The sequence below is a fragment of the Gavia stellata genome, chromosome 7 (assembly GCF_030936135.1).
Source record: "Gavia stellata isolate bGavSte3 chromosome 7, bGavSte3.hap2, whole genome shotgun sequence".
In the NCBI taxonomy this organism is placed as follows: domain Eukaryota; kingdom Metazoa; phylum Chordata; class Aves; order Gaviiformes; family Gaviidae; genus Gavia; species Gavia stellata.
In genome coordinates, this window is record NC_082600.1 from 14,720,896 (window position 1) to 14,732,804 (window position 11,909).

The 11,909-nt window shown below is 41.8% G+C and overlaps 1 protein-coding gene across 4 annotated transcripts in view; it reads right to left on the minus strand.

Moving 5' to 3' along the window:
• The window catches only part of EVL (Enah/Vasp-like), a 135,674-nt gene extending 124,289 nt beyond the window's left edge, over positions 1 to 11,385 (minus strand). For all 4 annotated transcript variants that reach the window (XM_059819281.1, XM_059819279.1, XM_059819280.1 and 1 more), the window contains exon 1: positions 11,201 to 11,385. In XM_059819281.1, the coding sequence (XP_059675264.1) occupies positions 11,201 to 11,223 (23 nt within the window). In that variant the 5' untranslated portion in view covers positions 11,224 to 11,385. The remainder of the gene's footprint in view (positions 1 to 11,200) is intronic.
• Between the last annotated feature and the right edge of the window lie 524 nt (positions 11,386 to 11,909).

Genomic DNA, 11,909 nt, shown 5'->3' on the forward strand with positions numbered 1-11,909 from the left:
ACAAGCGTGGCTGGAGCTCAGAAGGGACGTGGGGAGCTGCAGGGACTAAGCTCACACAGACACCCAGCGCCTGTGCACTCGCATGTATAGATGTGATCCTTTCTGGGGGCAGAAAACCGTACCTGAAAGGAGCACAACTGCAGAGGCGATGTCAAGTGCACGGCATCCCCTTCTGAACAACCCCTCCGCTTCCTAAGTCTCGGTGCTAGGAAATCCCATCGTATTTCAGGATTGATTTTCTCTTACTTCAACCTTCAAAACTAGGATGTTGTTACATCTTTGTCAGCAATGTCATGATCTTCCACAACAAATCAGACAACTTTTTCATGTAAAATTACCTTACATGTGCTGTACCCTGTGGGTACTTCATTTTCACCTTCTTCTGTAACAGGACGTTTTCTCTCTCCTCCTTTTCACACTGCACTTTATGAATAGTTTAAATAAAGGCCTATCTTTGTTTAATGAGCCTGTGCTGTGTCTGAGTGAATTTGGAAAATACCATTAGTTATATGGAGTAGCTAAAAATGACTATAGGGGAGCTATTGACATGAATGAGTTACCTATTATTAGCACCAATAATCTTGTCTAACAAGCCAATACAGTCTTTGAAGTGTCATCCTCAAGCTTTGAGGGTGATCCTTTTCCAAAGATGGTGGTGGGCTTTTCCCCACCCTTTGTATTACTAAGTACTTAGGATTCCTAAATCATTTGCTATTTCTCTTGCAACGGAAATGTCCCAAGACCATAATGGGATCAGTCCAGTTGCACCATATAGCACGCCTACATTTGACTCAACGGACTGCCTTACTTGCTTTAAAGCATGGTGAAGCTTGGGCTGTGTTCTCTATTTTCAAAGAACATACAGGGATGGTGCAATCATCTGGCTTAACTGGGACATGCATTTTTTTATGCCCAAGCAGTACTGTAACTGTGTGTGACCTCAGGCACGGGCTCTAGGCAAGAATCTCTTTCTCTGGTGACAAGGTCCCAAGCAAAATGCATTTCATTTGCTCTAACAGCAACCTTCTGGGTTACAAATGAATTTTTTCTTTACTTTGTCCCTCTTCTATGTGCTTCTGAAAAGGCTTTGACCACCATTGCCTACCTATACTGCTCCGTCAATTGCAAACATTTACTGACACATCTTACTGATGATGAAAAAAACACACAGGGGATGTTGTAGCTTGCCAGTTTTAGTGTGTTCCTGCGGAAGAAATCTTGATCTATCAGTCTTATTTTCCTGCAACACGATGCACTGAAAAAACATAGATTTAAGATAATAGCAGCTTCTCCAATGTTAGGTTTATATTGCCTGTTCCCTCCATTCTGCAAGACACACAGACAAGTTTAGAATCACATTTCCACATTGTTTAGCACTGAAAAACAAACACAAATATTCAAATAATTCAAATATTCCACATCTACGTGAGCCTTTAAAGACAAAGGACAATTTTCTACGTAAATAGCATGCAGGTGATCCTCCTCCCCGGAATAATCAGAGCAGATGCATGCTCCTGTGAAAATCTGATCCGTGTAAAATGAATTTTTCTTGATTTTTGAAATACGGTTCTTAGATTTCCATTCCCCAAATAAAAGAAGAATGTGACTTTGATCTCAAATAATTTGTAATGGATGTCAAAAAGAGTCTTATCTGTTACTTCCATTTTAACAGAACTTTATAAGAAACAGCCCCTTGCTGAACAGCAACAAAGCTGTGATAGCTGGGCAGAACAGTGTTAACTACACGAAATGCAGTTAGCGTGAAATGACATCAAAAAATGCTGTCTCATCAAGCAAAGACGATCTGTGGAGGCAAGGTTTGCAGGAACAGTTCTTACAGTCAGAAGAAAGGACAAGCTTTTTGATACAAAACTCTCCTTCAGTCTGAAACAAAAGTTTCAATCATCTCTTTCCCTAAATTTTTACCAGTCTTTTTCTCCTTTTATTTCCTTCAAGCTTGTTTTTTCCCCCTCTTTCCTTTTCTCCCACAGACAAATTTAATGGGAAATTAGTCTGAGGCTTTACAACATTGCTAATAATTGATACTTTAATGAAAAGACAGTCAGAAGTTTTACTTCAGATAATTATCCTTTTTCTGGGTGGCTTTGATATTTTCTTAATTTCTTTGTTTGAAACTTCCATTTCAGATCTGTAAAGGGCTTGTGTAATCATAAGCTTGCCTGTTTTCACCAATTATAGAAGTTGGTTGAATAAAATATATTGGCTCAAAAAACACTGCCTCATTTATATCCCTAGACCGTGACAGCACTGCAATAGCATGTTTTATGGAAATACATCGGTTTCCCATAAAGACAGCACAATCTCTCATACTCTGTAGCTAAATGCGTAAGACACTAGCCTAGGATGTGGACAATCCAGATTTAAAGTTAATTCTGCGTGATTTTAAGAACAGTTTTTCACCCCAAGTCATCCAGAATCAAGCAAAGTTGAATTTTAATTTAAGTCTTCATAGCCTGAACCAACACAGGGACACCACGCTGCCTGACTGATCCACACCAAAACAATCGTACTACAATAGAGAGTATCAAAGCGTGTATTTTCACCAAAGAAGAGCTGGAAAAGTTTTATTTTCATTCAATTTCAGATTCAAACCTTCAACTCTGTGTCTGTAAAACACAGCCATCAGCCTCGAGCCCAGTCTAGCAATCACCTTTACTGGACCGTTACCCCCCAAACTTCACAGCACTTTGCAATATCAACTCCATCTGCTACACGCATCTTTTGCCCGGGAAAGTTTTCCTCCATGTTCCTCTCACCCAGGTCACTTCCTCTCTTCTTCAGAGCTCAGCTTTGCTTTCATGGCACCTAGATGGAAAGAAATGGGCTATTTCACAGACTTTTCACTCTCCTCACCTTCCCCTGCTCTACATTAGCTACAATGAAGAGAGACCAACTGCTTTTGAAAGGTAATACTGCAAACACCCAATGGACAAATTTGTCTTCTCATAACCTTACCTGAGCCATGTTAGTTTCTAGCAGGAGGCGGCAATGGTTTCTAAAGGAGATAGACCCAGCTGTGCTATGCAGTCCAAAGCATGAAACTCAACCCAAGTCCCCCCTGGGTGGCACTAAGCAGCTCTCCAGCTGCTGGTCAGCTAGGAATCTGCAACTATAGATATCACCTTAAAGGGAAGAAACTCTAAGCATTTGATTTTACTTCTGTGTAATCTCATGAGCTAATAAAGCAGCATATTAATATGAAGAAACGTCAACATTTGTTTCAAACTTTGATTTTTCAACTATACTGTCAGCTCCTTATTTTTTCTCTGTGTGTGTTTTAACAAACCTTCATGAAGCACGAGCCACTTAAATCATGGGGGGGTTAGCCTCATTTTACAAGCAGCTGATATAAAACACACAAGGTTGCATGAACCCAAGCTGAGATAAGTGAATGGACACATCTTACCCAGAAAGCCTCCAAGGACACAAGGCATCAGGCTTGCAAAAATCTTACAGCTAAAGGAAGGTTTGAGATACAGCTCTAGACACAGGCTCTTGTGTAGGAATGGCAGGGAGCAACTGTCCCTAGTTTCTGCCTCTTCTCACACAAAATCTCAATGGGAGAGTGAACGGCTCATTCCTTAAAGGCATGCTGAGGTCCTCAGATGAAAAGTGCTTCTAGTAATGAAGCATCACCTTCCTTGCCAATGTTTTTTTTCCCCCATAAGCACCATAACTTCTCCACCTTCAGTTGATGAACATAAAGTTTATGAGGATGGAGTTTGAGTTGATGCTATGTGTAGTCAGCCTTTCCTAGCAGATGATGTTGTGAGATCCTACCCTCCCTCCTGTGCAAAAAGAGAGAGGCATGGGTCACCCTGTCCAGCCCTGTGCTCCTGATTCCTGCAGGAATCAAACCAGTTTCCAGGAGAACAAGGTCAGGAGTCCAGCCCAACTCATGCTAGAATAAGTAGGAAAAAAAGTTTTCCCCTTCAAAGACAGTGATGACCTTTAAGGACTAAAATGTATCATAGGAAGAAGCCCCCATATCCTCTATCTACCTCATGAACAGCAGAGCTAGCAAGACCAGCAATTTGATCTGTTTGGCATTGCTGCGCAGGAAAAGGCAAGAGGGAAGTCAGACATCCACGCCGTCCTGTGACTGAAGTTAAGGGCAGGGACAGGGATAATCAGCATCTCTGGAAGACACCGGGAAAGCAAAATCCAAGCATCCACCCCTAAGAAGCTGGCAGTGTAGGTAAGAAGCAGTGGGCAGCAGCTGTTTTCCAGGAAAGTTCAACTAAAGTGCTTCAAATCTTTATAGACTTTACACTAAGGCTTAAAAGAGGTAGGCAGGACTGTGAATGACTTTCTCTAATGGATGCCCATAGGTGGATTTAAAAATTAGCATAAATTCTGTTCTTTAAAGAAGCCATCCTTACTCACGTGTTTGTTTTCATTTTAAAAATTGACATCAATTTCCATGTGCCTTGATAACTAGCTTCAGTTCTGAAAAGTGTGTCTGGACCTTCATTAAACAACAGCAGCCACTTCTTGTTTGTGAATATTACTACAAGGATGGTTAAAAAAAGGGAGGGGGGCATAAACATGTATAGGAGATGAGAGAGACAACAGAAGAATGCAAAAACAGGCTACCACGCCTAGAAAGCAAAGGGAACAGAGAGGAAATTTCTTGGGTTTGCAAATGAATTACACTGCAGTAGATGTCAGGTATCCTAACCGAGTCTTTGGCACCAGTCAGATGGTTGCTCTGAGGGTGTACAGTTGGACCAGGGAAACGACGGGAGCACTGCATACTTCCACAGACAGCCCCATGTTTCAAGCACTAAATACACACCCACACACAATTTACATTCATTTTAATGTGGCTGGAATTTACCTCCTGACATATGCACTGGAGCTCCTCTAGTCCAATAAATATCCTGGGATAAATGTCCTTTTATATTTATACCTGGGATAAGATTATACTCCCAGGCACCCGAATACTTTCCTCTCAAAATCTGGCCAAACCTAACCCCACATCTCTAAATATTTTTCTCTTCGGTAGAAATATTACAACATAGCCACTATGAGAATAGTATGTGCTTATCTTCATTCCCAGCAACAGTATTCTAATATTACTGCCTTAGAAGTATTCCTCTCCTTCTCTTCGTTTGTATTGGTGGCAAGCCCCTGAAATATGTGGCAACTGCAGTGTCAGTTGTCACAGGGAAAATATGTCAGCAAAAACATTTGATTCAATCTGCTGTTTCAGGAAGCAACATTTCCTCAGGGTGTATGCCTTGTGTGGATAAATAACAACTGTCCAAAAACCAAGTATCTAAAATCAATTTCAAATATCAAAGGGCAGATTTCAGGCAACTACCTTCAGCAAAAAAACCCAAAACCCCAAAACTAGTTCTTTTTTCTCCTTTTGTAATTTAGCACGTTTGTTTCAGAACAAACCCAGAAAATTTAGCCTCTCAGTCACAAACTGAAGGGTGAACGCTTAAGTGGAGAATCACAGAATCACAGAATCACTAAGGTTGGAAAAGACCTGTAAGATCATCAAGTCCAACCATCAACCAACCCCACCATGCCCACTAAACCATGTCCCACAATGCCTCCTCCACACGTTCCTTGAACACCTCCAGTGATGGTGACTCCACCACTTCCCTGGGCAGCCTGTTCCAGTGCTTCACCCCTCTCTCAGTAAAGAAATTTTTCCTAATATCCAGCCTGAACCTCTCCTGCCGCAACTTGAGTCCATTTCCTCTTGTCCTGTCGATGCAAAATGATGCAAAAGGAATTACGGATCTTACAGGAACCCTATCTTGGCCCCCCTGGGCACATGCGTTTTCTCTGATGAGATGCATCGTGTGGAATATTCACATTCGAAACGTGAACAACTAGACTTGCCAATTCCTGTGTGTAATCAAAAGTTTCTGTCCCAACAATGTATTTCGATCAAGCTTTGCATTCAATGTCCCTGCATCCACATAAGGGCAAAAGAGAGGCACATAGCCAGCTGGTTCGCTGGTGGACGTAGTCCATCGAAGAGCAAGCGTTGAGCAAGCAGAGACTCGGCAGGCCTGCAGCATCACTTGTCTGCTGTAGCTGAGCTGCCCACTTTAAGCTTTTAGGTTCACACATTTGTGGTTATTTATTAAGCATCTACAAGATATTTTGAACATGACAATGCAATCGGTGAGTTCAGCAACGCAGGTTAGAAGGGCCTGAGATATTGCAACCAATTCTGGTCTGCCAAAAATACCATCCTTGGGTTTTCTCCATTTTAATCTTGTTTGCTCCCTTTCATTTGAACACCTTTTGACTTCAGCAACAATTACTCCCTGATTCTTTTTCCTTCTTGTCAGAAAAGACTAACTGCGCTATTTGGTGTGTTTCTCACCAGCTGCTCCATCTAACCTGGGAGGTCAGAGTCACCGACTTGGAACAACAATTTGTTCCACTTCTCTGTAGTGCTGTAACTCCATTACCCCTCTCCACAAAAGTTACACTCTTACAGCAACTGAAATAGTTTTTTGGCAACTCTCCGATGCCTCTTGCTCATCAATATGGTCATATTTCTCATAGAAAAGAACAGCAGATCTTTTTTTGTTGTTTTTAAAGAGCACTTCATGACACAAACAAATCCTTTCAAGTGCCTCAACTACAGCTCCCTTAAGTTGCTTGACTATTCAGACTGCAGTTGCACTTCTGATAATTAGGGATATTTAGGAGGCATCCTTCTTAGGAATTTTCAGCAGGAGAAGCCACAGGAGACAGTCCTGCATCCCTTCGGTGCATCAGCCTTTTGTTCTTTCCATACATCATCTTAGAATCATAGAATCATAGAATTGTTTAGGTTGGAAAAGACTTTTAAGATCATCAAGTCCAACCGTAAACCTAACCCTGCTAAGTCCACCACTAAGTCCACCATGTCCCTAAGCACCTCATCCATATGTCTTTTAAAAACCTCCAGGGATGGTGACTCAACCACCTCCCTGGGCAGCCTGTTCCAATGTCTGACAACCCTTTCAGTGAAGAAGTTTTTCCTAATATCCAGTCTAAACCTCCCCTGGTGCAACTTGAGGCCATTTCCTCTTGTCCTAACATTTGTCACTTAGGAGAAGAGATCAGCACCCACCTCTCTACAACCTCCTTTCAGGTAGTTGTAGAGAGCGATGAGGTCTCCCCTCAGCCTCCTCTTCTCCAGACTGAACAACCCCAGTTCCCTCAGCCACTCCTCATAAGACTTGTGCTCCAGACCCCTCACCAGCTTCGTCACCCTTCTCTGGACACACTCCAGCACCTCAATGTCTTTCTTGCTACTACTTTGGAGGAGGGAGAAGGAAAAGCCACCTGCCTTCAACTTTTAATATCATGTCCACCTTTACAAAATGATCATGCTCACCCTTAACACTGTTCTTTAATAAACACGCCACATACCCTGGAGGTATCTATCTGAACTGTTGGCCATAATGCGGTGGATGCTGCAGCCAAAGTCAGAGAAGGTGTTTGATGGGCACCTGCCATCGGAATTTATTTGCAGAATCACATTAAAACCAGAATTCGTCACTAACTTGGGGTATTCAGTTTTCATTTGGCAGTGGTGAAAGTAGAGGCTTGGGCATCAGAATTCCTGGATGCTGATCCAGTTCTGCAGTTAAACTCAGTTATGAAATGCTTATAGGTAAGGCAAACGCAATGCCTGCATTTGCTCAAAGACACAGGGGATCACCTACTGCCAGGAGGCACCGCCTGACTGCAGCTGCTGCTTTGGGGATCAGCAGGTGAGAGGTTCCACGTGCACCATGGTACCCAAATGCTTTACGTTCATTTTGAACTTTGCTTTCTATTCACCAGGGGGTTTTGTTTCCTCTGTTCATAGCCAGCTAACTTTGAGAGACTCGTTTTCCCTCTTGTAGCGTTCTCAGTTTTGCTTGGTGGATGGGGGAACAGAAGATGCAGTTAAAAATACTGCGATGCCTGGGTGGGCGGTGTATCGGAAATAGACAGACACTAGCTCACTGCGAAGAATACCAAGTAATATCCCAGAAAGATAAAGGCATGGCAACAAAAGAAAAGAAAATGCATTTGTGTTCTGCCGCTAGAGAGCTAAATCTGGACCGAAGATACTAAATGAGGAGTACCACTTGTGGCCAAGTGTACCATCCTCCTGTTAGCTTTATGTGCAAAGTCACCTTACGACAGTGCGGTCAGCAGGAGATCATAAAAACGTGGCTGACTAACAATGTTACCTCCAGTTATAAACAAAATGTACAAGAGCTTTGGGGTTTTATTAAGATGGTGCAGCAAATCAGTAAGAAAATGGACTCAAATAGTATCACATAGAAACCAGCAGCCTATATAAACTGAGAAGGGGGCTTAGCTCCTTAAACCTCGCTTTAAAAAGAATCGAAGTGTTTCAGGGGATATTAGGTTCTTCCCAAGAGGAAGATAGACCAAGCTTGGCTGACGCAAGGAACTATGAGATTATTCGATGGATTTACCCCCTTATTTTTTCTGAGGCTTAAGTCTCTCTCATCCAGCTAGTAACCACAGGGGTAGTATTTCATCCCAAAGGGCTTTACACATAAGTGTTTCACAAACAGCACACCAGGGTCACTTATCCAGCCCTTAAGTGAGACAATCCTGCAGGGAGGTCCAGTGGCTGCTTAACACTTCACAAAAATACCCCAGCACTGTTTCGCTGGGGAAGTGAAGAAGGCTGCATTAAACTGAAACTGCGGGGGAGCTTGGGCAGCCAGACTGCAGTGATGCCTCTCGGCATTGGGCTGGGGTGCCACAGCCCCCACCGCCCGCCCAAGGAGTCCTGCGGGTCTTCAAGACCCAGCCTGGAGGCAGAAAGAAGAATGTAGAATAGCATATATAGAAATGACATGCACAGGTTTGCATGAGCAGGCACCAGTGGGGTCACCACTTCTCTAGATACTTGGGTACTGAAGCCCCGTAGGTGCACCGCAAGATGGAAACAGCCATGCTTCTCCAACATGCATGCGAGCATCTGCTTGCAGGTCCAAGTTAAGATGACAGATGAGTGCAAGCTTGTATTTTATGCATATGGGAAGTGGCACCTGTAAAGAGCATAGGGCCACCAAGGATCAGGGGCCATTAGTCCAGAGAAGAGTGCCATCTACTGCTACATCAACTTTGCTTCCAGGAGCCCATGGAACTGAGATTTCCACCCTGCTGTTCAACTAGACCCTTTTTTTTTTCTTTATCTTGCAAGATAGGTTTTGATCCCATCGAAATGTAACATAGCCACAGGCATGAGAGAAATCATACCATAAAAAGACCATCAACATGCAGATACAACCTTAACAAAACACCACTGAAATGCCTAATAAAATAAATGCTATTTAAATGCTGCTGTGCAGAAACCACAGCCCTACCAGTGCAGAAAATGTAAAAGAAAAGGTCTAGCAGTCTGCACATCAAATGTTAATACTGTTTTCAAAGCAAGTCTAAGAGAGGACAACAAGTAATTTAATAAGCCTAATGGGCATGTAATCAGCATTTGACCATTCTTGCCATAAAAGTAGGTGTCTTCCAGGCCCAAGATGTCTAGGAAAGCCACTAACAGACAGCTAAGGCTTTTAAAACAGAATTTTTAAAACACCTTTTTTCTTGTCATGTAGATTTATTGAGAGTTTCACTCTATTAAGAATAGGACCCAACCAACTGAGTGAAATACAAATAACTCTGCGGGCACAGTAAGTGGCACAGTAAGTTTGGGGCCCATTCGCAGCTTAATTTACTGCCAACAATCAGCGATGTCAAGATTTCAAGCATCTCCTGACAGCCCTGTGACAACCACAGTTACACAGCATTATCTGGTCTTCCAGTAAAATCTTCTCCCTCAGACAGCATCATACTGCATTTCACAACAGGAGAAGTATACATCGTCAGCCTGTATCTATCTATCTCCTCAGCTTTTATGGCTGAATCAGGACATTTGAAGGGGGGGTGCCCTGTAGTTGCTTTTACTGCTTTTGACACTGCTCACTTCCACTGATCAGCAAAACATGAAATAAGGGAAATATTGCCAACATATTAAATGCTTTCACAAAAGGCAGAGATAATGTTAGCAATATTTAGTCTGAGGTTAGAAAGTTTAATTTGAAAATATTTGGTACAGAATGCTTATCGTGCATACAGAGACAATCCATCCTCTCCTCCAGTTACATACTTGGTCAACCAATCTCTTTTTCTGAGTCTAAAAGGAAAGGGTATTTTAAAGACACATCATAATAATGACATTCAGACAAACATATCATGAGGTGATCCCTAATGCTGTTACAACATTGTCACCATTTTATCTCGACAATTTTATAACATGAGTTATAAGAAATTGAACACACTAAGCAAACCAAATTAAAAAAAAAAAAAAAGTGAGACACCTCCTACCACACAACTACTGACCAGAATTGTTTCAAGTCCAATACTGTTTTATTGCAGATAAAATAATAAACTATTAGTGAGGCAGAAATCCTGTTTCATGTCTTCAAAAATCTGTTACGGATTTAAGAGACCTCAATACTTGCATAAGGATGGAGTTATACTGGGGGTGGGGATGGAGGAGGAGAGGGGGCAGAGGCAATACTGAGCAGAACCAATATCAAATAAAAGGTGCTAATTTTATACTCTAACAATCACAGTTGCTCAAATGTTTGCAAACAACAATCCAACCCCAACAAACTTAACCATATTGTTATTTTAAATGTAATTCATACAGAATTCTGCAGCTACAAGATTATGAAAAACAGACATGTATACTCTGCAGCAGCATAAAATATAATCCTATATACAATCCAAGCATCAATTTTCTCTTCTCTATCACAATCAGTATTCTATCTCAAAGGAGCATCTGTCAGATTCTCCGGAACCAAAAATAGTAAAGACCCTTTTAAACAGAACAGTTTCTGGTTTATATTTATAACTACACTGTACTCGCTGCTTCTGGCTGCACAGCGATGAAATTTGTGCAAGATATAATCAATTACCCAGCTTTGCACTTCATCATGCGGTTAGCTACCATCACCTGCATCTTACCGTTCAAGCACTTCTCCCCATGCATAGGGTAGAGATTTTAAAACACAAGAAATATTTGCACATATTTGAAGAACTAACTGTAGAGCTGACTGACATTACACAGCAAAAACCTGGTGAGAACAAAAACCAAGCACACTGATGTACAAAACAGAGAGCCTACCTGAATTCTTCAAATGCATACATGGCCTAGTAACTACACAAATGCTCTGAAATTTAAAATAATCTTCTTAACGTGCAGGAGGACCATTTAGTTTGTCAAACTGCAGCAAAATGCATAATGACGAGACAGTATATTTGAAATATTCTGAAGAGAAAGGGTATGCAGATACTGGCCCGCAGCCTACAGCTCAGCCAGCTGCTGACAAGCAGCAGCTAACAGGGAAAGGCGATAGAGTACCATGTGATCATTCCTGCAAGTCTGATTAATGCAGTATACTCCAAGAATACAGGCTGATATCTTTATTATTCAAGCCAAATAAGTCAAATACTCTACACGACAGGCTCCACGGCTAAATTATCATTCACATGCTACATCAAAAATCACTAAACGCAAGCAGAGGATACCAAAAAACTAAGTATATATCGTAACCGAGAGATTAATTAGGCCCATTCGAGCTGATTTTCTTACCTTGTAGTGATATTTTAGTCTGTGTTTTTATTCATATAAACCATCAGTGATGGAACAAAAGACTGCAGCCACAAACCTCCCCTTCCATGAACGCCAGAACATTTTTAAGTAGTTTATCTGCTAGAAATCATTTCCTCTGTAGTCTATCCCCAACCACTTTAACTCCTTCAGCCCTGAATTCGCTGCCATAAATCCTATTTGCAACGCCATGTGGGCTTTTTAGGGTTTATAGGGTTAACAT